General features: G+C 39.0%; 1 protein-coding gene across 1 annotated transcript in view; it reads right to left on the bottom strand.

Moving 5' to 3' along the window:
* The window catches only part of DTWD2 (DTW domain containing 2), a 116552-nt gene extending 115869 nt beyond the window's left edge, over positions 1–683 (bottom strand). The window contains exon 1 of the mRNA XM_046665523.1: positions 396–683. Within this exon, the coding sequence (XP_046521479.1) occupies positions 396–613 (218 nt within the window). The 5' untranslated portion in view covers positions 614–683. The remainder of the gene's footprint in view (positions 1–395) is intronic.
* Between the last annotated feature and the right edge of the window lie 23181 nt (positions 684–23864).

The following is a 23864-nucleotide window of genomic DNA, read 5'->3' as shown; positions in this document are numbered from 1 at the left end:
TACATTTTACGTTTCTTTACTGTGAGATAACCCTGGCACTTAAGCATAAAAGCGTTAACTATTCCAAGAATTAGCCATTACCCTTAACTTCTCCTATCGGACTCAAGTTTCTTGACAGCACAACTTACGTCGGCTCAGCCCATGACACGCTCAATGTCTTGCAAGAAGCAAGCCTAAATATCAGCAACCGGGATAAACGGCTTCTGTGCAACGAGTTGCCACAGCTATTTCCAGTGATTCTAAGGCCAACCAGCGCACCCCGGGGCCCCAAGCGCCGAGACGCCACAGCCAGCGCAGCGCCGGGCGGAGCCGCAGCAACCGCCTGCGCGGCAGGGGGCGCTGCAGCCGCCCGCGAAGGCCGCCGCCGGCCTGGCCCCGCCCCGCCCGGCGGTCACCTGCAGCGACTGCACTCGGGCCTCCGCTCGGCCGGCTCCACCGGCAGCTCCCACAGGCCGTCCGCACTGGCGCAGTCCGTCTCCGCTCCCGGGGCAGCCGCCGGCGGCGCTGCGCCGCCCTCCCGCCGCTCCTCCTCCTTAGGCGTCTGAGACCTCGAGGCCCCACGCGGCTGCTCGACGGGGTCCCCGGGTGTTCGCGCCTCTTTCTGCGGCTCCATGGCAGGCGCTCTGGTCCGCTTATCCCATGGAGGCCCCGCTGCCGCCGGGGGGCGCCACACGCTGGAGAAACCGGCGCGCGCCCCACGGCACCACGCACGCATGCCACGTACGGGGGGCGGGTCTCCAAAGCCGGGCTTGAGGCCCCGCCCCGCAGCGGAGAAGGAAAGAGCTGGTTGGTCAGTACTCAGCGCGACCTTTCACCCAGAACCAGGAAGAGGAGTAGGGGTTCTCTTGGGGAGCACATGAGATTAGGTAATCCTCCGTGGGACAGGTAAAGGAATTCCCTCGGAAAACACTTCAGGTAGCAAAACCGGATATACCTTCCTTAATTTCACCCTTTTAAAAGTGAAAGTGAAATGGAATCCTGCATATTCCGCCTTAAAATGGCAGTTGAAGAATTACCTATGTTGGGGCTTGCCCAGTGGCGCCGCGGTTAAGTTCCCACGTTCCCCTGGGTTCGCAGGTTTGGATCCAGGGTGCGGACATGGCACCACTTGGCAAGCTCAGGGCCAGTCTTCCTCAGCAAAGAGAGGAGGATTGGCAGCAGTTAGCTCAGGGCTAATTTTCCTCAAAAAAAAAAAACAATTAGCTGGGTGAGTGTGCCCAGCAGTTGTAACAGCTGGCATACCTGCTAAAGGCCAACAAAGGAGCGGTTGTACCGACCGGATATTGGTTTCACAGCTGGTCCATTTCATGCTCTAGAAGGGCAGGGATCTGTGTCTTGTGTCTAGTACTTGTTGGTATTTCTCCTCAGCATCAAGCATACCATTTCATACTAGACACCAAATATTTGTTAAAGTTTTTAAATTGTCGGAGATCCCCTAAGATCAGGAGGCAGTAGGTGGGCTGATATTTTATGGATTGGGGGGGGGGGAAAGCCATAGAAAAATAGCTTTCCCAAATAAACAAAAACTGAGGGAGTTCAGCGCCACTAGACCTTCCTTACAAGAAGTGATGAAGGAAGCCCTCCTACCTCTAACAAAAAAGCAAAAGTTTAATAAAACCTTAAGCAAGGAGTTAAACAGAATCAGACAATTGCAGCTGTACATCAGAATAGGTCAGTAAACATTTATAAAAGATAACAGGAAGGAAAGCATCAAAAATAACCATAAACAGTTCAATTTAATCACAAAGTCACAACACAGAAAAGAACAATTTGTGACAATAAGAACTCAGAAGGAGAAGAGGAAAGGGATGGCACCCCGAAAATGGGCAGAAGATATGAACAGACGTTTTTCCAAAGAAGCTATATGGATGGCCAACAGGCACATGAAAAGATATTCAACATCACTAATTGTTAGGAAAATGCAAATCAAAACTATGAGGAGATATCACCTTAGACCTGTCAGAATGGCTATAATTACCAATACAAAAAATAATAAATGTTGGAGAGGATGTGGAGAAAAGAGAACCCTCTTCATACACTGCTGGTGGGAATGCAAACTGGTGCAGCCACTATGGAAAATAGTATGGAGATTTCTCAAAAAATTAAAAATGGAAATACCATATGATCCAGCTATTCTGCTACTGGGTATTTATCCAAAGAACATAAAATCAACAATTCAAAGAGATTTGCATAAATCTGTGTTCATTTGCAGCATTATTTACAATAGCCAAGACATGGAAGCAATGCAAGTGCCCATGAATTCATGAATGGATATATACATACAATGTATATGTAAAAAAGACAAAATTGTCCCAGTTATAACAACATGGATGGATGTTGAGGATATTATGTTAAGTGAAATAAGCTAGACAGAGAAAGACAAACACCATATGATTTCACTCATATGTGGAAGATAAACAAACACATGGATAAAGAGAACAGATAGTGGTTACCAGAGGGGAAGGGGGTTGGGGGATGGGCAAAATGGGTAAAGGGGCACGTATGTATGGGGACAGATAAAAATTAGGCTATTGGGGCTGGCCTGGTGGTGTAGTGGTTAAGTTCATGCACTCCACTTTGGCAGCCTGTGGTTTGTGGGTTTGGATCCCAGGAGTGGAACTACACACCACTCATCAAGCCATGCTGTGGCGGTGTCCCACATACAAAATAGAGGAAGGTTGGCACAGATGTTAGCTCAGGGCCCATCTTCCTCACAAAAAAAAATTACTCTGTTGGTGGTGACCACAATGCAGTCTATACAGAAACTGATATGCAATAATGTACACCTGAGATTACATAATGTTATAAATCAATATGATCTCAATAAAATAATTGGAAAAAAATGACCATTGCAGGAAATGAGTACAGTGTGTAAAACTAAAGGCAAAAGATACTGTACATAAGCACTGTACTCGATAAAGCTGTTTTCTACAAGAGCACAGGTTAACAATTCTTATGCTCCTATACATGTATACTGAAACTGAACAATTAAGTAAATGGATAGCAAATGGTTGGGAGCCAGGTAACTCACTGTTGGAGTAGAAGTTTACAGATAAGCAAGAGGTAGAGGTTTGAATGAAACGTGGTGATGAATCAGAACTGGAGACATCAGTATAAATTCATGTTTATAGATACAGACGGTTATATAGAGAAATATGTATAAACGTGTGTATACACAAGTTAGTATAACCCTATATGTCCTTGCTCTGTCAGCTGATAGGGCCCAAGAAGAACAATATCCTTGTAGCAAGGAGCACACCTAGCACCTAGATCTTGCTTGCTGATACTCTTCTCTAATAAAAGGAACCAGAGCTCCTTGGAAAAATGCACAATTCTAGGACTGGGGCAGGAAATATATGAGATGAGTTTGGAGCATTTTGTGGTGCCAGAAAGTAAGGAAGTAATAAAAATAATTTTTTTTTTTTGAGGAAAATTAGCCCTGAGCTAACTACTGCCAATCCGCCTTATTTTGCTGAGGACGCCTGGCCCTGAGCTAACATCCATGCCCGTCTTCCTCTACTTTATACGTGGAACACCTACCACAGCATGGCTTTTGCCAAGCAGTGCCATGTCCGCACCCGCGATCCGAACCAGCAAACCCTTGGCTGCCGAGAAGTGGAACATGCACACTTAACTGCTGCACCACCAGGCTGGCCCCTAAAAATAATTGTAAAACATTCACAATGATGGGGTAATAAAAATAAAAATAACTTTAAAACATTCACAAAGATGGGGTAATAAAAATAAAAATAATTTTAAAACATTCACAATGATGGTGGTATGACAAAGGGATACAAGAGCCAACTGAAAGAGCTCCCCATGGCCAAAGCTAGAACACTCTGAGCCACAAAATACATAACATGATGTATAAATAAAAATCTATGAGTTCATGCTGATATAAATAAATAATAAATAAATAAAATGGGGGAAAACAGACAAATCCCCCATGCAGTAGAATCCCAAATTTATGTAGATACTACACCCTCTAGGAGGGGGGAACATAACTCCTCACTCCTGAAGTGTAGTCTGTGCCTAGTGACTTCCTTCTAAACAGTACAGTATGGAAAGAAAGTGGGCAGGAGGGTAACTTTTCAGTGGAGAAACCTGACAAATGCGGCCTCAGCCAGATGAGAAGGTCAACACAAACAGTGATAAGTCACAATGGTAGTATGTACCCTCGAGATGATGTGATGAAGATCACAATTGATCTCTGCTCTCTTCCTTCCAAAACCCCATAACTCCAGTCTAATCATGAGAAAAATATCAAACGAATTCCAGTTGAGGGACATTCTGCAAAATACTGGACCAGTATTCCTCAAACTGTCAAAGTCATTAAAACAAAAAGTCTGAGAGAAGCCAAAGGACACATGATTACAAAATCCTGGATGGGATCCTGGAATAGAAAAAGGACATTAGATAAAAACAAAGGAAATCTGAATAAAATATGGACTATAGTTAACAGTAACATATTAATATTAGCTTATTCATTGTAACAAATGTACCATAATAACATCAGATGTTAATAATAGTGGAAACTACGTACTGGATATATGGAAACTTTCTATATTATCTTCACAATTTTTCTATAAGTTGAAATCCATTCTGAAAAATAAAGTTTTTTTAAAATAAAGACTACTGTAAGCAGTTAAAACATAAACTAAAAAAGTTCTCTTTTATAATAGAAACATAAAATACCAAGGCCTAACCCTAATCAGAAGTGAGCAAGTCCCATATGAAGAAAAGAAATAAAACTTCACTGGGTAATATGAAAGTTTTGATAACTAAAACTGTATAGCATTTGTCTTTCTAGAAAAACTGAATACAGTAAACATGTTGTTTCTTCCCAAAATATATGTTAGCACAAACCTAAATGAGTTTTCACTGCTGATAAAAATGGAAAACGGTAGAACTACTATGGCAGCTTCTTAAAAGTTAGATATATACCTACCTTTGCACCTAGCCCGTTTACTCCTCCCCAAAAGAAATGAAAACATGTTCACACAAAGATTTGTATTTGAACATTCATGGTAACTTTATTTGCAATATCCAAAACTGGAGGAAAAAACAAGAATATTCATCAATAAACCAGCAGATAAACAAAATGTTATATCCATACTAATGGAATAATAAAAAACAACAGAAAAAGAGGAATAAGCTACTACCAACTACTACTACTAACATATGCAACAATGTGGTTGAATCTAAAAATCATTACGCTGAGTGAAAGAAGCCAGACACACTGTATAATTCCACGTGTATAAAACCCTAGAAAATACAAACCAATTATAGTGACAGAAAACAGATCAGTGCTTGCATGGGGCCAAGGGCAAAAGAAGGGTTCTATGCAAAGTGGCTCAAGGAAACTTTTAGGGGTGATAGAAATGTTCCACACATTGATTGTAGTTGAAGTTTCACAGGAGTTATACTTATGTCAAATTTCAGCAAATGATACCCTTTAAATGGATGCTCTAATTGTACATAAATTTTGTCTCAAAGTTTTTAAAAAGCTTAAATCAAGTAGAGGCCAGATTTAGCAAAATAATTTTTCTTATGAGTGTATGAGAATAGGAAAGAAAAATTTGGTAATAAAAGGTAATGAGTGTGGGGCTGGCCCCGTGGCCGAGTGGTTGAGTTCGCGCGACCCGCTGCAGGTAGCCCAGTGTTTCGTTGGTTCGGATCCTGGGCGCGGACATGGCACTGCTCATCGAGCCACGCTGGGGCGGTGTCCCGCATGCCACAGCTAGAGGGACCCACAGCGAAGAATATACAACTACGTACCGGGGGGCTTTGGGGAGAAAAAGGAAAAAAATAAAAAAAATTTAAAAAAAAAAAAAGGTAATGAGTGGGTCCTTTCAAATATAAAACAAATCCAGATTTAGTAAGAAGAGATTTTATTAACAGGATTCTTGTAAGGAGAGAAAGGAGCTACTGCAATAGCGAGAACTCTCTTACCATAAGATCGGCTAGCTTCTCAAGAGGAAAGCTTTTCTTTTATAGGAGGAATAAACAAAGCTAGAAGGAACCCAGTCCAGGGTAGTGGAATAAGAGTGGGATTAGAGAATTTTTTTACCCTGAGGCCAGCCTGTTCTTTGGCGGGGCTGTTAAGGAGGGGTTGTATGCTGGCTCAGGCTGAGGATGGGTTCAGGGGCAGGAGGAAGGAAAGAATCGTAACCAAAGTTCGATTAACAAGCATTTTGTTCCCATTGATCAGTGGGACAAAACAGTTCAGTTAATCATTTATGAATAGGAATTTGGGGGACTGTGTGTGGCGTTGTCATAGGTAAACAAGGGAGGCATCCATGAGTCTTATCTAAGGTATATGGGAAAGGGTGCTTCTTTGCAGCAAGCCATTTCTGGAACACAAAAGGGTGGATGATTTCTTAACATTTGCTGTTTTCCAGGACACAGGCTCAGGTAAAATTCAACACTGTCAGTTCCTTCTAGACAAGGCTGCCATGCTGTACAATCCCAGGGGACATTTTATTCTGCTCCTAGATAGTAATGTATGTGAAGCTATGATGATTAAGACCAATCAATGGAACCAGATAGATAACTCTTGAACTCTCATAACTCTTACAGTATAACAGTATATAGAAGAACCTAAAACATGGTAAAGAATATAATACCAATCAATGGGGGAAAATGCACATTATTTAAAGTATGATGTTGAGAAGACATGATCTTTGGTTAAAAAGCAGGTTAGTTAATGTACATGACATTAAAAGCTAAAACAGGTAGCAAGTAAAAGAGTTGAATTTAAAAATATCTTTAATAAACTCAGAGAAAATATAGCTTAATATTTAGCTTATATCTATGTGAGGAAGGTCTTTATAAGCATAAAGGCAATGCAACAAAAGCTTAAAGGAAAAATGTTTATATAGTTACATAAAACTATAAAACATTTGCATGCCAAAACCAACATAATGAAATTTTAAAACACCTAATAAAATCCACCACTCCCCTCTCACCCATAAAGAAGGGTCATTTGCCTTTGACTTGGAAGTGATTATTGATATTGGGGAAGAAAAGATTTGGAGGGGTTACATCATGGAACCATTCAGTGCGGACCTGATAATCAGCCAATGTGCATAGATACAGCCATATCCATTAATAAAATGCTGGTTTATAATATCTGCTGCCTGGATCCCCACCTTCCCTACTCTTGTTCCACCAACCAGAGGTCAACTTGGCACAGCAGGAGGCCTCTAGGACCCTGATCCAGTCCTATTTGCATTCTGATTGGATAATTGGGCCCTAAGTCGTACTGATTATTAAATATTTTTTAATATCACCCTTGATTGTATAGATATCATCCCAGAGCATTTTTAGGACCAGTCGGAAGAGCCATCTCTTCCTTCCCCTCCTTCCTTCCCCCCCCCCCCCCCCCCCCCCCCCCCGCTGACATAGAGCTATGTTAAATGAGTTTACTTCTGCAATTGCCTGGTGGGATGACAGAGAAAATTATTAACTGAAAACATTCAACATAAGGAGATTGAAATAGTACCCAAGAAAAGAAAATTACTATCTGTAATGCTAAATAAAACACTTGTCAATGGGAGTGGGAAGTGGGAGAAAAGCAAAGTGCAAAGAAGATGGGTGGGGAGCCCCACACAGAGATGGTGGAGGATAAACCCCCATCTGTGGGAACCCCTGCAACCCAGATCAGGGATTAAAGCTGACATCATGGTCTAGGCTTATGGATATCATTCCATATGTTAAACTATCTATCTAAGGGGATAAAAATCTCAATCTTGAAATTCCTTGAGGAAGAAATACCTCCCTCCTGACAGCTTTGAGCCCTAGAGAGCATCTTGGTCTAACATGTCATCTGTTGGCAATTCCTCATTTGAGCTAACGTAACTAAAAGTCATAATGCCCCCACCATAGTTCTCTTAAATTGTTCTATGTTTTGAATTGAAGTATAAGGGGAAATAAGAACTTTGCTTAAAAGCATCCTGGCAGTTGTCTTTTGCTCTTCATCCTTAAATACCTTTGAGGAAAATGTTGCAAAAGTAAGTATTAAGTAAATTTTGGTTTTTAAAGTTGAAGTTCCACAATCAGTATATAGAATCAAAATCCTTGATCAGAGGGAGAGAGGACAGGTTTTGTTCATCTGCTTCCCCCAAAGCAACAACCTTGTATGTAAGCTCCTATAGTAACCTGGGAGGACCTTGAGCTCAAGAAATATGCCTTTCATCATCCTCTCTTTGATGTAGTGAACCCAGTTATTAACAAGGAGACTCAAAGTGGTGCTAGAATTCAGCCTGAGATGAAAATATGGAAGCAGAAACCATTGTCATAGAATTACAGAATTCTAGAACCGCTGGGCTCCTTAGAGATAATCTTCTATAATCTACTCATTTTATAGCTAAGGAGGCTGAGGATCAGACATATTGAGTTACTAAAGAAAGATCTGACAGCTAGGCATTGCTAGATAGAGCCAAGTCCAAACTTCCTTTCATATATTTTCCTCAAGGTACCACATAAATAATTAGGAGAAGTAAGACTGAAATTGTGCTATCTATGGACCAACCATTCCGTGCTAGGCAGAACACAACACTTATGCTGCTTCTGTAGATTTACGGCAAAGTGAATATTTTTTTATTTAGGCAATTGAGGAAATCTGAATAAGTCTATAGCTTATATATTAAACAGTATTAAATTGATGTTAATTTCCTTGTTTTAAAAATTGCATGTGTTTGTATAAGAAGGTACCCTCATATTGGGGAATCATACACTGAAGTATTTAGGGATAATGAGGGATCATATCTGCAATTTATTCTTAAATGGATCAAAAAATGCGAGTGTGTATATGGAGAGAGATAATGGCTTGGACTAGAATGATAGAGATGAAAAGAAACGCACAGATTATGGATGTGTTTTAAAAGCAAAGTCAAAAGATTGACTGATTGTTTAGATATATAGACTAAGTGGAAAAAAGAATCATGGGAAACACAGATTTTTGGTTGGAATAACTGAGTGATAATGGTGTTGTCAATTGAGATAGGGAAGACTAGGGTGATGAACTTGTTTAGGGGAGAGGTGTGCCAAAATAGGGTACCAAGAATTCTGTTTTTCCCCTGCCAAGTACCAACATTGAAATTATGTAGAGTTATCAAGCATGCAGTTGGATATAAGAATCTGGAATATTAAGGAGGACACAGGGATGGAAATTAATGCTGATATTACAGATTTGAAATTAATGCTGATATTATTAAACGTGCTTTTGATTTTAAAAAATCAGAGATTCAACTGTACCCTAGAAATACCTGGGGTTTGCCTGATTTCAGAAGGGGCAGCAAATAAAATGAGCTTTTAATACAGCTAGCTTCATGAGATCTTTTCAAATCCCTTTGATATAGAACACCAAGTGGTCTGGAACATGAAGGTGACCATTAGTGCTTCTATATCTGTTTTTAGTTTATTGTTTGTGGGGGTAGGACTGGTGGTGAAAGGAATAGGGAATAAATGAACAGGGAAATAAATGAACAGAGAAAATATGGTATTTCTCAAAACAAATGTAAATCACTGAAATAGCATACATATGATTAACAGAAATAGAATTCTAAAATAAATATCCTTTCAATTTCATTACAATACCAACCTCAAAATTCCTGCAAAGATGAATATGATGTAGCCTTTTCACTGACATACGCTTTTGAACATTTTGAAACAAAACAGCATTATACTGAATTCCACGCTGAAGCAGATGGTACTACAGCAAAGCCCTGGTGTTATTTCTGAAATTATAACTCATTTATATAGCATTTCACAATTTATTAAGTCCTTTTACTGACATTATTTCATTATGTTCTTCCCTACAGCCTTACAAAGTAAATAAGATATATATTATTAACTCTATTTGACAGATAAGAAAAAATGACAGCCTCTGAAAATAAAATGGCTTGTCTAAATTAAGATGGCTATTTTAAGTGACAAGGCTATGTTTAAAAACCAGATCTTCTAACTCTGGGGTTATTTCTCTTTCTGTGATGCCAAAAAGTCTCTTTCATGTTTTTTCCACACTGTTAAGTGGGTATTTATTAATAGTTTCCCAAATTTCATAATAAACAACATTGAGATAACTTAGAGTGAAAGGAATGCCTTGACATCATGAAATTATATCAGAAAGAGCTAAGATTAGAATTTCTATTTCCTGAGTTACTGTTTCTTAACTAATCCATTAAACATTCACTGATGATTCAGCTAGAGATGTTTACCATTGTAAATCATTGTTTCTACTACATAAATATCTTGAGCTGGAACCTATAAGCAAAATATGCCTGGAATAAATTCTCTCAAGAATGCTTATAATTCAATTTCTTATCACTTTTATTACATTTTTTTCAAGTTTCAAAACAGATAATAATTAAATAAGCAACACACATGTTTTTAAAACCCTTTTGCAGACGGAAGTTTAAAAATCACAAAATTGCTGAAGCAGATGTGGCTATTGCCAAAAAAAAATTTAAAAAGGAAGTTTAAAGAAAAACTAAGCATACAAATAATGTTAGAATATCAGATGTTAGAAATGCTTGAGTGGCCTCACTGTGGCAGTCACACATGAGAAATCTTACATTTTGCGTTTTGGAGACATGTTATGTACAAAGCCCCTATTCAGTGAAAATGCCGCTATGTGAGCATATGATGGATGATTTACTTTGTTTATTTTAGAAGAGGTACGAGTGCAGTTTAAGACTAGCCCAGAGAATCACAAGCTGAAATTTCCTGCTCTAAATATCATATTTCTCTTCTAAAATATCTCTTTTTTTGTAAAAAATCATTTGTTCTTGCAGTCAAATAATAGCTTTTGAATACAAGCTCCAGAATTAGAATTCAATATGGTAACATATCAGCTGATAACAATTAACTTTGGCCTGAGGCATATAGTTATAGTCTCAATTGACTTGTTGTTTGCCCTGGAAGTACTCTTATACTAAAAACACATACAGTAGCCTACAACCATTACATAAAGCAGGCCAATAGTTGAAGACCAAAAAGAGTCATACTCTTCTATTCAAATATTTAGCCAAACCAGAATTATCCAAAAACAACATCGTCCCTGATGTGAAAGATTTATATAATCCAAAATAGTCCATCATCTCCAAAAAGTAATATAAGACTTGCATTTTTAGTAAGATGTGAATATTTGACGTCCTGAGAGTTCACAGCTCCTAAAAAAGATTAAGTCATATTATGAACACTGAAGATCTAACTGGACAAGAGCTAGCTTTTATATTCTGGTTCCTAACTATTTTCAAAACAAAAATCATGATAAATAATCAGAAATAGTCAAATCAGTCCTGCTGTAGACAATTCATGATGCCTGGCCAGCCCATTTCTATCTTTAACCCAGTTTCCTGCACCCATATCCCCAAATCCTCTTCCCAGAGAAAGAAGTTCTTGATTCTCTGCCTGGTCCCAAGCTTTGGAAACTGCTGTCTTCCCTTCAGTAGGACAGTTCAAAAGTTCTTTTTTATTATGCTTTTCTGTATTTTCTAAATTCCCTATAATAAACCATTAAAAAATCAGTTTTTAAGAAGCAATGAAAATATTTTTAAGGGATTTGAGGATCACTAGTTGGACATGCAAGTGATTCAGTAATAAATGATTCCTGGTCTTGTCATTTGTTGCATCCTAGTTCTAATTCTCAGTAATGATCACCACCTTCATACCCTAGGCCTTCCTGGTTGGGAACTCTGTCTTGTTCCCTCTCCTATCACAGAGGGCTTGGAGCCCTCCACTGAGCCTGCCTCTTGCCACTCTCACCCCTAGAAACTGGCACTCTGTTAACTGCTGGCTTGCTTCCCTCATACTGCGTGCCATAAAAACACTCACTCTCTAGTCACCCCTTTTAAGTCTGGTTGAGACTTCCTGATGATGACCACTTTTCTGGCTCACCACTATTCTGTTGCTGTATTCTGTGGGGGACTGGAATTGGCCACCCCAAGGTATGTCTCTTTGGCATGAGGATTATTTTGGTCTGGTTACTTTTAAAAACTGCAGACAGGAAAGGAACTCTGAAAAGCAGAGTTTACTTACCCTTTGTTAAGAAACATTTACATTGTAAAGGAAATCTCCATCTGTAAAGTTGTCTTCCTCTCTGTACCAGGAAGGAGGGATGACCTTATCTCTAGAAACTCTTAATCAATGTGGAAGGCAAGGACTTAAATCTGCATAATCTTACTCTTGTTTACTGTACTTGTCTGGTAACCTCCTGTAACTGACTCCCCCCACCCCCAACATCCTCCTTTGTCTTTAGCTGAGGATGGTATTTAAGGTGGTGGCTTCGGCCATTTTGGCAAGTTGCTCAGGTTGCCTGAGCCTCTCCCATGTGTACATGTTATAAAGCTTTGTTTAACTTTCTCCTGTTATTCTGTCTCATGTGAATTTAATTCATTCTCCGGCCAGAAGAACCCAGACAGGATAGAGGAAATGTCTTCCTCCCCTACAATTCCCTAGAGTTCTTTAAGTTCTGTAAGTCTTGGCAAGGTTACAAACTGGTGGACCATACAGCAAATTTAGCCTAATAACACAGTTGATTTGGCATACTCAATATTTGAAATTTTAAAATGTGAATGTCTTTAGGCCAAAAATATGTTTTCCAGTTTGCCATACAATAGGGAGTCTCCAGTACTCCCTATTGTATTATACCTTCCCCTTTATTAATTTGCTTATCTGTCTAGGACTTGAAGCTATTTGAATTAGACCCCTAGAGCTTCCTTCCGCTATCCTAACAGAGCTCTCATCATCATCTCAGCTGGGTTCTATTTACCCAGTAGCTCAGGAAAATGTCTAATTCCAAGTCTCAATTTCTCCTAGTCTTTCTGGATCCATTGACGTCAGCAAGCCCACTGTGTGAAATGACAACACCATCTCAGATGCTGAAAAAGTGGGAGTACTATTTGGATGCTACTCTAGAATTATTGACCTGTTTACTACATCCTTTCAAATTACAGTTGCACTCTGAAGAAATCTAAAAAGAAATTCACCAGAAGAGGGAAGGAAAAAAACATCCCAGAAATGCAGGAAGATGAAAATCTGCTGACTACTGATGTGAGAATTAACTGCACTTTTTGATGAGTTAAAAACAAATATCACAAAGATGGAGTTCATTGTCCAACTTTTTCATGCAGAGTAAGCTAGAGGTCCCTCCAGAAAGTGCACCCAGCCCTATACCCACATCAGCTAAGGATTCATGCCTGCATTCCATGTAGCATATGAGGAATTTGTGGAATTTGGGAAAGCATTTCACATCATTTTGGGGAAGATTTGGAGGGTGAAAGAGTCAGGATAGGTGGAACAAAGAAGTTAGAATGACATGAGAAGCAAGCAAGCATAAGTGGAAGGAAGGAGGAAGAGAGAAAAGGAGGAACGGAGGCAGGGAAGCAGGAAGGCAAATGAACAATTTAACAAGCATGTACTAGATACCAAGAGTATACTCAGTCCTTTTATAGACATCCTCTCATTTAATACTCACACTCTCTCTTAAGTTCAGAGAGTTAAGAATTTACTCAGTCACAGTAAACACAAAGCACAACACACAAGGAAACAAAGTCGAAATGTAAAGCCAAATCTGTGACTCAAAAGTCCATGCCCTTTTCATGACATCACGACTCTCTCAAAGGTGATTTATTTTAACCTATGCAGCAAAGGTATACATGAGAGCTAACTTAATAGTGTTTCACCACGGTTGAACAAATAGATAAATTTAATCTTCAAAACAATCCTGTGAGATAAGTATTGTTTTTTCCTTTTTCACAGAGAAGGAAACTAAGGGTCAAAGAAGTTAATTATCACACTGAAAGCCATGGGCTTTTGCAAACATCAGCAGTATCACTTGGAATATGCCACAGGCAGAAGGATCCCCCATTCTCTGGGCATCTTGCAAAGAGGTGAGCTAGGTAGGGCCAGAATACAACTGGATGCATAACCAGGCTGTGCTTCAAAAGGGATCCCACTCCCTGTTGCTCTCCTTTTTATAGGGCCAAATGAGAGTGGACTTACAAAAATGGGACATAAAGTCTGGGCTTGGGCACTAGATGGTCTGAGTTTATTTGCCAGTTGTCTGTGAACACTAGTTGTTTTCTCTTGTGGGAAGTCATTTTGGGGTACAGCTCTTCCCTCTGGGGAGAAAGGAAACCACTGGTGCCACAAGTTGTTTCAGACACAGCTGCTTCCACGGGTGAGTGGGAAGTGTCCCTGCCCCCAGCTAGTTCATCCAGACAACCCAAAAAGAACTTCTAGAGTTATTTATTGGACAATCCAGCTTATTTTTTTTTCCCCAAAGATTTTTTATTTTTCCTTTTGCTCCCCAAAGCCCCCTGGTACATAGTTGTGTATTTTTAGTTGTGGGTCCTTCTAGTTGTGGCATGTGGGATGCCTCCTCAGCGTGGCCTGATGAGCGATGCCATGTCCACGCCCAGGATTTGAACTGGCAAAACCATGGGCTGCCAAAGCAGAGCTCACGAACTTAACCACTCGGCCATGGGCCGGCCCCGACAATCCAGCTTCTTTTTAATCATTCACCGAAAGTAGTAGAAGAGTCAGGACTTGAATCCAAGTCTTTTGATTTCAGATCTCAGGTAGGAGTTGGAAAGCTAGCCCTTGTTGAGTGAAGACAACAGCCAAATCCAACGGCTATGGAAAACTCAGGGTTGTTTCACATGACTTACTTGGGATTTTACTTGTTCAAATGGCAAGTGATAGTCAAATAGGTAAATGCCAGCATCCCAGATCCAGGTGATAGATCCACTCCTAATATCTCAGACACAGCTAAAGACTCAAGGAGTCTCCAACTGGGAGGGAAGTGGTACCTTAGAGACTGACAAAGGAAATCATAGGAAGACTTTTCCATTAAATTCATTGGTTAAATAAAAGGACAACTTCATAAATAACTGTACTCTCTGTTCTTCACTGAAAAGGCTCTTTATGAAGAAAATTTCTATACAAACAAATACAAAAGATCAAGGAGATTTTCTACTCTAGAGGTTTGGATCTTTTCCAATAATTTATGATAGCATTTTTGCTTGTAAAATGAAGTTGACTATATATGTAAAGAGTGCTGTTGAATACTTTTGTGAATAACTACCCTATAATTTTTTTAATTTTCCATTAATTTTTTACCTATGATGCATTTTGAAATAGAGATTTCCTTACACTAAGTTTATAGTTTTCTCTGGCTATTATGTTTTCAATTTATCTCTATAGTAGATTTAGAGTGAAGACTTGCATTTTTCTTTTCTCTGAAAGGTCGAGAGATGTTTTGTTATATCATGTGAACAACCATTCTTCTTAAACTGGTGCTGATCTGAGAACATTCCTGTTTTTATTCCTTTCTATCCTAAAACTGAACCAGAGGTGATAGGGAAAAAATAAGAGGCTTGTTTTAATCAAAGCTTTTTTTCACAAATAGCTCATTTTATGAAGTGATGCTACCTCTTTTTTGCCTGAGATCAAAATCAAGGCTTCAGTGTTCATTTATTCCTATATTTGATCCTTGGAGGCATGGATCTGTGGGTCAAATGACACAGTGCTAATATCATGATTCACCAAGTTCATTTAAAGATAGAACATTCTCCCTGTAAATAGATTTATTTTTTCCCTCTTTATCTTCTATTTTCTTCCTTTTCCCTTCCCTGCTTCCTTCTGTTTTTTCTTTCATTCCTTTATGGGTACAGTCCATAATTTAACTCATAAATAAACTTAACATTAATAGTAAAGTTCTGTTTTATGATAAAAATGGAAGAACTGCGTGTTAAAATATAAATATGAGAAAGTAAAATTTTTGTTACTGAATTCGTACTATATTTTACTTTCTACATACAGTTTACTGTATTGTTAATGTAATGTTGTGCCTTGAACCTGTATATTGGTAGTTTTTGCAAGACCATTTCTTGGTATTCGGGATCAGTGGGTAGGTGCGTGGGGTGTGTCTTAGACTGGTTTCCCCAGAAGCATATCCTGAGACAAGGATTTGAGTGCAGATGGTTTAGTTGGGAGGTGACTCTCAGAAGCATCAGCAGTGGAATGGAGAAGTGAGACAGGGAAGGGAAAAAGAAAGGCAATAAAGTTAGCTTTTACTAAGTAAATTACAACCATGGGCAGTTGAGGCTCAATCTTGCTGGATAACTCAGCAGATAGGTAGAATTTGCTTTTGAGTCATCCCACTGAGAGCCTGGGCTCTCCCTGAAGGAGAAGGGAGATATAAATATAAAAATAAGGAAAGATAAGAAAGATCCTGTGACATTTGTTTGGAATTATCAATATTAGTATGAAGGCATAATTTTTTAAAAGCATATACATACACAGAGCAAAAGCCTATCTAGTGGGAGGTTGAGGCTTTGTCTACCTTTGGGTGGATGTTTTAAAGGAAACAACGTACCTCTGAGGGAGCTGAGATAAGTGGTAGTTGCCCAAAACAATGTGAGAAATTCCCAGAGGAAAAACCTGGAGGGAAAGAGATTTCTCTCCCTTTTTGGACAATATCTTTATAGAGCTCTTTTCTGCTCTAAACCGTACATATTTTGCATTTTTATTTAATAAGGAATTTTCCTAAGAAGTCACTTTCCCTTAATCAGTTCAAGAAAGTAAGATGACATTTGCCATAAAGTAAGCTTTTCTTAACTTTTATAAAATAAACATAAGAAACTAAGTATGCAAACTCAATATTTGATAAATAAGAGAGTTGAAGTACAGTTATGTACTGCATAATGACATTTTGGTCAACAATGGACCACATATACAACGATGGTCTCATAAGATTATAATAGAGCTGCAAAATTCCTATTACCTAGTAACGTCATAGCCATTGTAATGTTGTAGTGCAACTCATGACTTACGTGTTTGTGGTAATGCTGGTGTAAACAAACCTACAGCCCTTCCAGTCATATAAAAGTATAGCACAAACAATTATGTATAGTACATAATACTTGACAATGATAACAAACAGCTATGTTACTAGTTTATGTATTTACTATACTATGCGTTTTATCATTATTTTAGAGTATACTCTTTCTACTTATAAACAAAGGCTTACTGTAAAACAGTAGGCCATGTTACACAAGCAGCAGCCTCATGTATCTCATGTTTACCATGTCTCTTGATTGTATCATTTTCTCTGGCGCTTGATTTAATCTCATGTTATTTTGTTCATCATGGCCTCTAAGCATACAAAATCCACAGCTAATGTCACCAGTAAGAGGCCATGTTGAATGATTGACCTGGAAATGAAATTAAAAGTGATTAAGGAGTACAAAGGTGGAAAATCGGTGTTGGCTATTGTTCACCAGCGAGGCATGTCCCATTCCACCATAGCCAAGATCTTAAAGAACAAGAAAAAAGTGACGGAATCTGTTAAAGGATCTGCTTAATTGAAACTGCAAGACTAACAAAAGTTCAAGAAGGGCCTATATCAGACTTGGAGAAACTTCTAATTACCTGTATAGAGGACCAGACACAGAAGTGTACCCCTTTCACCACGACAATCACAGCCAAAGCAAAAAGTTTGTTTGCGACACTGAAAGAAAAGGCTGGACCTGACTGTGATGTTGAATTTACTACTAGCTCTGGGTGGCTTAAACAATTTAAGAATCACTATTCATTACATAATGTGAAAGTGAGAGGTGAGTCTGCAATTGCTGATGTGAAGGCAGCTGAATAACTTTTGGAAACTCTGTATAAGCTGATTGTGGAGGAAAATTATTTGCCAGAGCAAATATTCAGTATGAATGAAAACAGATGCCTGAAAGGACTTTCATCCATAAGGAGGCTAAGTCAATGCCAGGTTTCAAGGCTTTTAAGGACAGGATAACAGTCTTGCTTGGGGGCAATGTTGCAGGCTACATATTAAAACCCTTTGTGATCTGGCACAGTGAGAACTCCAGTGCCTTCAAGCATATCAATAGGCACACATTGCCTGTGTACTACAGGAGCAGTAAGAAGTCATGGATGACCCAGTTTCTCTTCCAAGATTCCCTCCTAAATTGCTATGCCAGCTAAATGGAGAAGTACTGTTTGGAGAATAACATAACTTTCAAGATTTTTCTTATTGTTGATAATGCTCCCGGAGATCCTCCTTTGATTGATGATGTTCATCCCAATATCAAAGTGTTGTTTCTCCCTCCAAACACCACCTCTTTGATCCAACCAATGGATCAAGGAGTTATAGCATCTTTTAAGGCCTACTACCTGAGGAGGACCTTTGCCCAGGCTATTGCTGCAACTGAGCAAGACACTCATGCAATTCTGGAAGGATTACACCACCTAAGACTGCATCAGGAACCCTGCTTGGGCTTGGGATGATGTCACCAAGGAGTGCATAAATGATATCTGGAAGAAGACACTCAAGAGATTTGTCCATGACTTCAAAGGATTTACCAAGGATGAGGAGTTTTCAAAAATCAACAAAGCTGTGGCTGAGATGATGATACCAGCCCTGATATCAGTTTCCCTACATTAAACCCAGCATATACGTGGTTAAAACCAGAACACTCGTTCCCTGCTTACTCGTTGGCTTCCTGGCTCCAGAATCCACTATCCGCCATAGAGACAAATGGCCAAGGATAAGCACCTGGATTCATTATCTCCTCCCTGTAAGGAGATACAGACTGGTGGGAAAGCTGCTGAACAGCAAGGTCACAGGCTCCCTCCTCCCTGCAAGTAGTCTCAAGGTCAAACACAGGCTGGTGGAAAAGCTCCGACCAACAAGGCTGTATGCTCCCCCTCCCCTACCTAAAACCCCAAATAAAAACCCTTCCTTTTAACTTTTCAGAGAGTTTGGGATTTTGGTGTTAGATGCCCTCTCTCTTTGTTCAGTGCTGTGCAATAATAAAATTCCTACTTTCTTCCACTACACCCAGTGTCAGAGATTGGCTTGCTATGCAACAGGTGAGTGAACTCACTTCAGGTTCAATATCAATGGCAAACAACTTCAACCTGGGTGTGAATGAGGATGACCTTGAGGAGCTCCTAGAGGTGGTTCCTGAGGAATTGAATAGTGAGGAGTTGTTGGAGCTGGAACAGGAATGGATAGCTAAAGAATAGGCAAGAGAAAAGTTAACTGCAGAAGAAACAGAAGAAGAACCCCCAAGAAAATTCACAGTGAAGAGTTTAGCAGAAGCTTTTGCAGACCTCAACAAGCTCCTTAAAAAGTTGGAAAACATGGATCCCAACACTAAAAGGTTTCATTAATAGAGAGGAATGTTCATGGTGCATTATCTGCTTATAAGCAAATCTATGATGGAAAAGAAAAAAATCAAACCATTATGGATGTATTTCTGAAAAGAGTGACAGCTCCTCAAGAAGAACCTTAGGCAGGTCCTTCAGGAGGTATCCGAGAAGAAGGCATTGTTATCATAGGAGATGACAGCTCCATGTGTGTTATTGCCCCTGGAGACCTTCCAGTGAGGCAAGATGTGGAGGTGGAAGACAGAGATATGGATGATCCTGGCCCTGTGTAGGCCATGGCTAATGTGTATGTTTATTTAACAAAAAAGTTTACAAGTAAAAATAAATAAATTTTAAAAGGAGGAAAAAGCTTATAGAATAAGGATATAAAGAAAAAAATATCTTGGGGCTGGCCCCATGGCCGAGTGGTTAAGTTCATGCGCTCTGCTTTGGCGGCCCAGGGTTTAACCAGTTCGAATCCTGGGCGTGGACATGGCACCACTCATCAGGCCATGCTGAGGCAGCATCCCACATGCCACAACTAGAAGGACCCACAACTAAAAATACACAACTAGGTACTGGGGGCGCTTTGGGAAGACAAAGGAAAAATAAAATCTTTAAAAAATTTACAATAATTTAGGTTAATTTATTATTGAAGAAAGAAAAATATTTTTTATAAATTTAGTGTAGCCTAAATGTACAGTGTTTATAAACTCTATAGTAGTGTACTGTAATGTCCTAGGCCTTCACATTCACTCACCACTCATTCACTGACTCACCCAGAACAACGTCCAGTCCTGCAAGCTCCATTCATGATAAGTGCCCTCTACAGGTCATGTGATTCTAATAGTGGCAGACAAGGTAATTAGTATGAACCTTTTCACTGAGGATAACTACAACTCTGGAAGGAATCTAAAACATCTGATCATGAGCATTAGCAAGCTAACTAGTGAATGAAGAAGTACTAGGTCAAGACGCAGGCTAAGACAGAACTCCAGAAAATGAACCTGAAATTTGGGACCACTTCTGTTTCAGGTATGTTCATCAGTTCCTGTTTATCAGGTAGCTGAAAGTCTGAATATATTGATACTCTTAAATATATACCTGCTCTGTTTTCTCCTCTTAGCTTCTTTAAAAGACATAAAATTATATAAAGTAATAATTATAACAATGTATTATTGGGTTTATGACATTTATAGAGGTTGTAGATGTAGTATGTATAACAATAATATCACAAAGGGGGGGAAGGGAATAGATCTCTTTAGAAGTAATGTTTCTACATTTTACTGAAATTACGTTAGTATAAATCTGAAGCTGATGCTGATAAATTAAGATGTATATGCTATGCCCTAGAGTAACCACTAAAGAAATAACAACAACCAAAAAAATAGTGGAAAAAATCATTAATGAAATTACAATGCTACTTTAGAAACTATTTACGTGGGGTCGGCCCCATGGCCAAGTGGTTAAGTTCGCACACTCTACTTTGGTGGCCTGGAGTTTCACTGGTTCGGAACCTGGGCACAGACATTGCACCGCTCGGCAGGCCATGGTGAGGCAATGTCCCACATGCCACAACTAAAAGAACCCACAACTAAAATATACAACTATGTACTGGGGAGATTTGGGGAGAAAAAGCAGGGAAAAAACAAAGAAGATTGGCAACAGTTGTTAGCTCAGGTGCCAATCTTTTAAAAAAAAAAAAAGAAACTATTAACTTAATGAAATTAAAGCAGTGAGGAGAAATAGAGGAACAAAAAAGACGTGAGATATACAGAAAATAAAAAGTTAAATGGCAGATGTAAACCCAACTGTATCAATAACAACATTAAATGTGAATGGATTAAACAATCTAATCAAAGGCAGAGATTATCAAGCTAGATTTAAAAAAAGATCCAATTATATGATTACTACAGGAGACACACTTAGGTTCAAATATACAAAGAAGATTGAAAGTAAAAGTTTAGAAAAAGCTGTCATGCAAACAGCAACCACAAGAAACCTGGAGATAAAACAGACTTTAAAACAAACAAACAAAAATGTTATCAAATGCACCTAGAGCATTAAAACATTTTTACCTATATTCAAACTGATTCTCAAAACTCTTCCCAGTTCCCTGAAAAATTTGGAACTAATTCCTCTTTCCTATGGAAATCCTGGCTATTCTTCAGAGTTCAGTTGAAGTTCAACCTCCTCTGTGAAGACTCCCCTAACCATTCCCAAAGCCTTCCCCTCCAGCCTGCTAGGGGGTGTCCAGCAGAAATTTCTCCTAGCTGATAATAATAGACACAGGGAAGAAAATGACTCCTCTTCTTCAACTTGATGACATATCATCCTAGATCATCTTGTGGACAAGCTTCAGAGCAAGAACCAACATGTCAAAGATGACAGAATCAAAAACAGAAAAAGCCTGAGCCTTTAAGGATATCATTGAAATTAATATGTTGTACATTCCTAGAAGGTACAGCCTGGGTCATGCAGTTGGTGTTTTTGTTTGGTTTGGTTTTGATCTCCTGTACACTATGTAATTTGCTGAACATTGTGCAATATCTTACATGCCTTCCTTCTAACAGGTGAAAAACACTTGAAAAATAAAATCTAAGTGAAGAAGATAACAAAAGGATTCAGAGAACCCTGCAGCCTTTTCTTTGTTTTTGCTCTGTAAAGTTATTTAAGAAATAGTCCTATCTTAAGACTATTCTACACTTTAAAAAAAATGTTTGGGCAGACTACTTTATTACTATGGAAAAAGTAGCAAGGAATGAGATAAGATGCCACGTCTTCATTATTGTGCCCATTTAGTAGAACACTGAAAAATTATTGCCTTGTCCTTAAAGGAGTGTGTCACACAGGAGGCAGGTGATGAAAATGTTCATCATGCCTCCAAATCTCACCTGCAGGTCTGCCTATGTGATACACCAGAAGTACCACTATGATCAAGACTGTCAGCCAAACTCTCTTAAGCATTTTAGGTGCAGGATAACTCTTTGCCACTGCTGATCATGTTATTTTTGCTTTTCCTTCTTTTTCCCCTTCTCCTGGAGACTTAAAGCATTTTTTCATCTAAAAGCATATTAATATGAAACATTGTGAGAGTTTTTGTCCCAGCAGCTGTAATAGTTTGGGATCTACCCAAGGGTAAATAAGAATGACCTGTCCATTCTTACAATCTATTTAGCTGTGCCTCCCTTATAAATTGGCATAAGTACTCAATGAATTATGCTGTGAGTTAATAAATGGATGCTAGCGTAAAATAAATGTAAGTAAATTTTGACTAAGGTATTCATTCATTCATTCTCCCTGCTGTTGAAAAGTTTATTATATAGTCATGATAAAGTAAGTAGATAATTACAATAAGGAATTATAGGTATTATGCTAGAGTATGCACAGGGTACTGTGGGAAAACAGAAGAGCGACTTTTTTTAAGTTGTGTATTTCAAGCAGAGGGAACAGCATGTTCAAAAGGACAGAGAATTGTACATTGTCTATTGTGCCTGGAGTGAAGAGCCAATGCCAGCCTGTTCACATCTAACCTCTCCTTCCAACATTATTCCTCAATTATGTCAATCTTTGTGCCTTTCAAGCCTGCATTTTGGGGAGCAAAATCAGAAAGGGCATGAGGTAGAAAGAGGACAGATGGGCAATAATGAGCCATGAGTGAGCTGAAATGTTGATTTAATCCATGGGGTAAAGAAAGTGTATGCATATACAAGAGTAAAGAGGACGTGAGCCAGTTGGTAATTGGAGAAGAAGCAAATAGACACCCTGAAACAGATTTTAGAGAAAGTAGTAGAGGCATATGAAATGGGAGCCCATAATAGTTCTAGACAATCTCCTGTGGTATCACTATTTTCCTTACTGATTAATTGCCATCTTAAGAAAGTTGGTCTGAATGAGTTTCCATTCTTTACCATTCAGAGTCTAATGAAAACCACCCCCTCCAATATGCGTTCTCTCTGTTCCTGTCAAGTAGTATCCTTCCTTCATTTTCCCACAAACATGTCATTTTCATTTCTGCCTGTCTTTCATCTTGTATGTGATTTACCTCGGAAAAACTTCTTTTTCCTCTCTCCAGTTTCATTCTGCTGATATTTGGAGGCTGAACAAAGTGCCAGACGCCTTTCCAGATGCTGAGGATACAGAGATGACTTGCACATAGTCCTTGCCTTCAAAGTTGGAAGCCACCTAAATGTCCAAAGAGACATGGTTGAAGTAACTATGGTATGCCTGACAAAGCAGACCACTTCATAGCCCTTAAAATCATTTTATGAGGAATAGTTAGTGACATGGGGAAATCCACACAATCTAACGGCAAATGACAAAAGCAGGTCAGGGTAATGGTGGAGAATACAGATTTTAGACTTTGTAGTCAGATCTGCCTGTATTCTAGAGTTGGCTCAGACACCTTCTAAATGTATGACCTTGAACAAGGTACTAAACCTTTCTGAGCCTTCACTTCCTTATCTATAAAATGGGGATAATAGTACTACCTACTTTCATAAGGGCCTCGTGAGGATTAAATGGGGTTATATACGTAAAGTACTTAGCATGGTGACAACTCATAGTAATTAATAAATAAATAAATAAATAAATAAATAAATGTTACCCAGAAGTAGTATATTATAGTGTACTAAAAAAATTAAAATATACTTTAAATGTATGCTTGGGAAATGGAGGGAAATACTGTAAAATATAAA

The sequence above is a fragment of the Equus quagga genome, chromosome 7, assembly GCF_021613505.1.
Source record: "Equus quagga isolate Etosha38 chromosome 7, UCLA_HA_Equagga_1.0, whole genome shotgun sequence".
Taxonomy (NCBI): domain Eukaryota; kingdom Metazoa; phylum Chordata; class Mammalia; order Perissodactyla; family Equidae; genus Equus; species Equus quagga.
The sequence above is the reverse complement of the archived record's forward strand: the minus strand, read 5'-3'. Positions and strand labels throughout refer to the sequence as shown.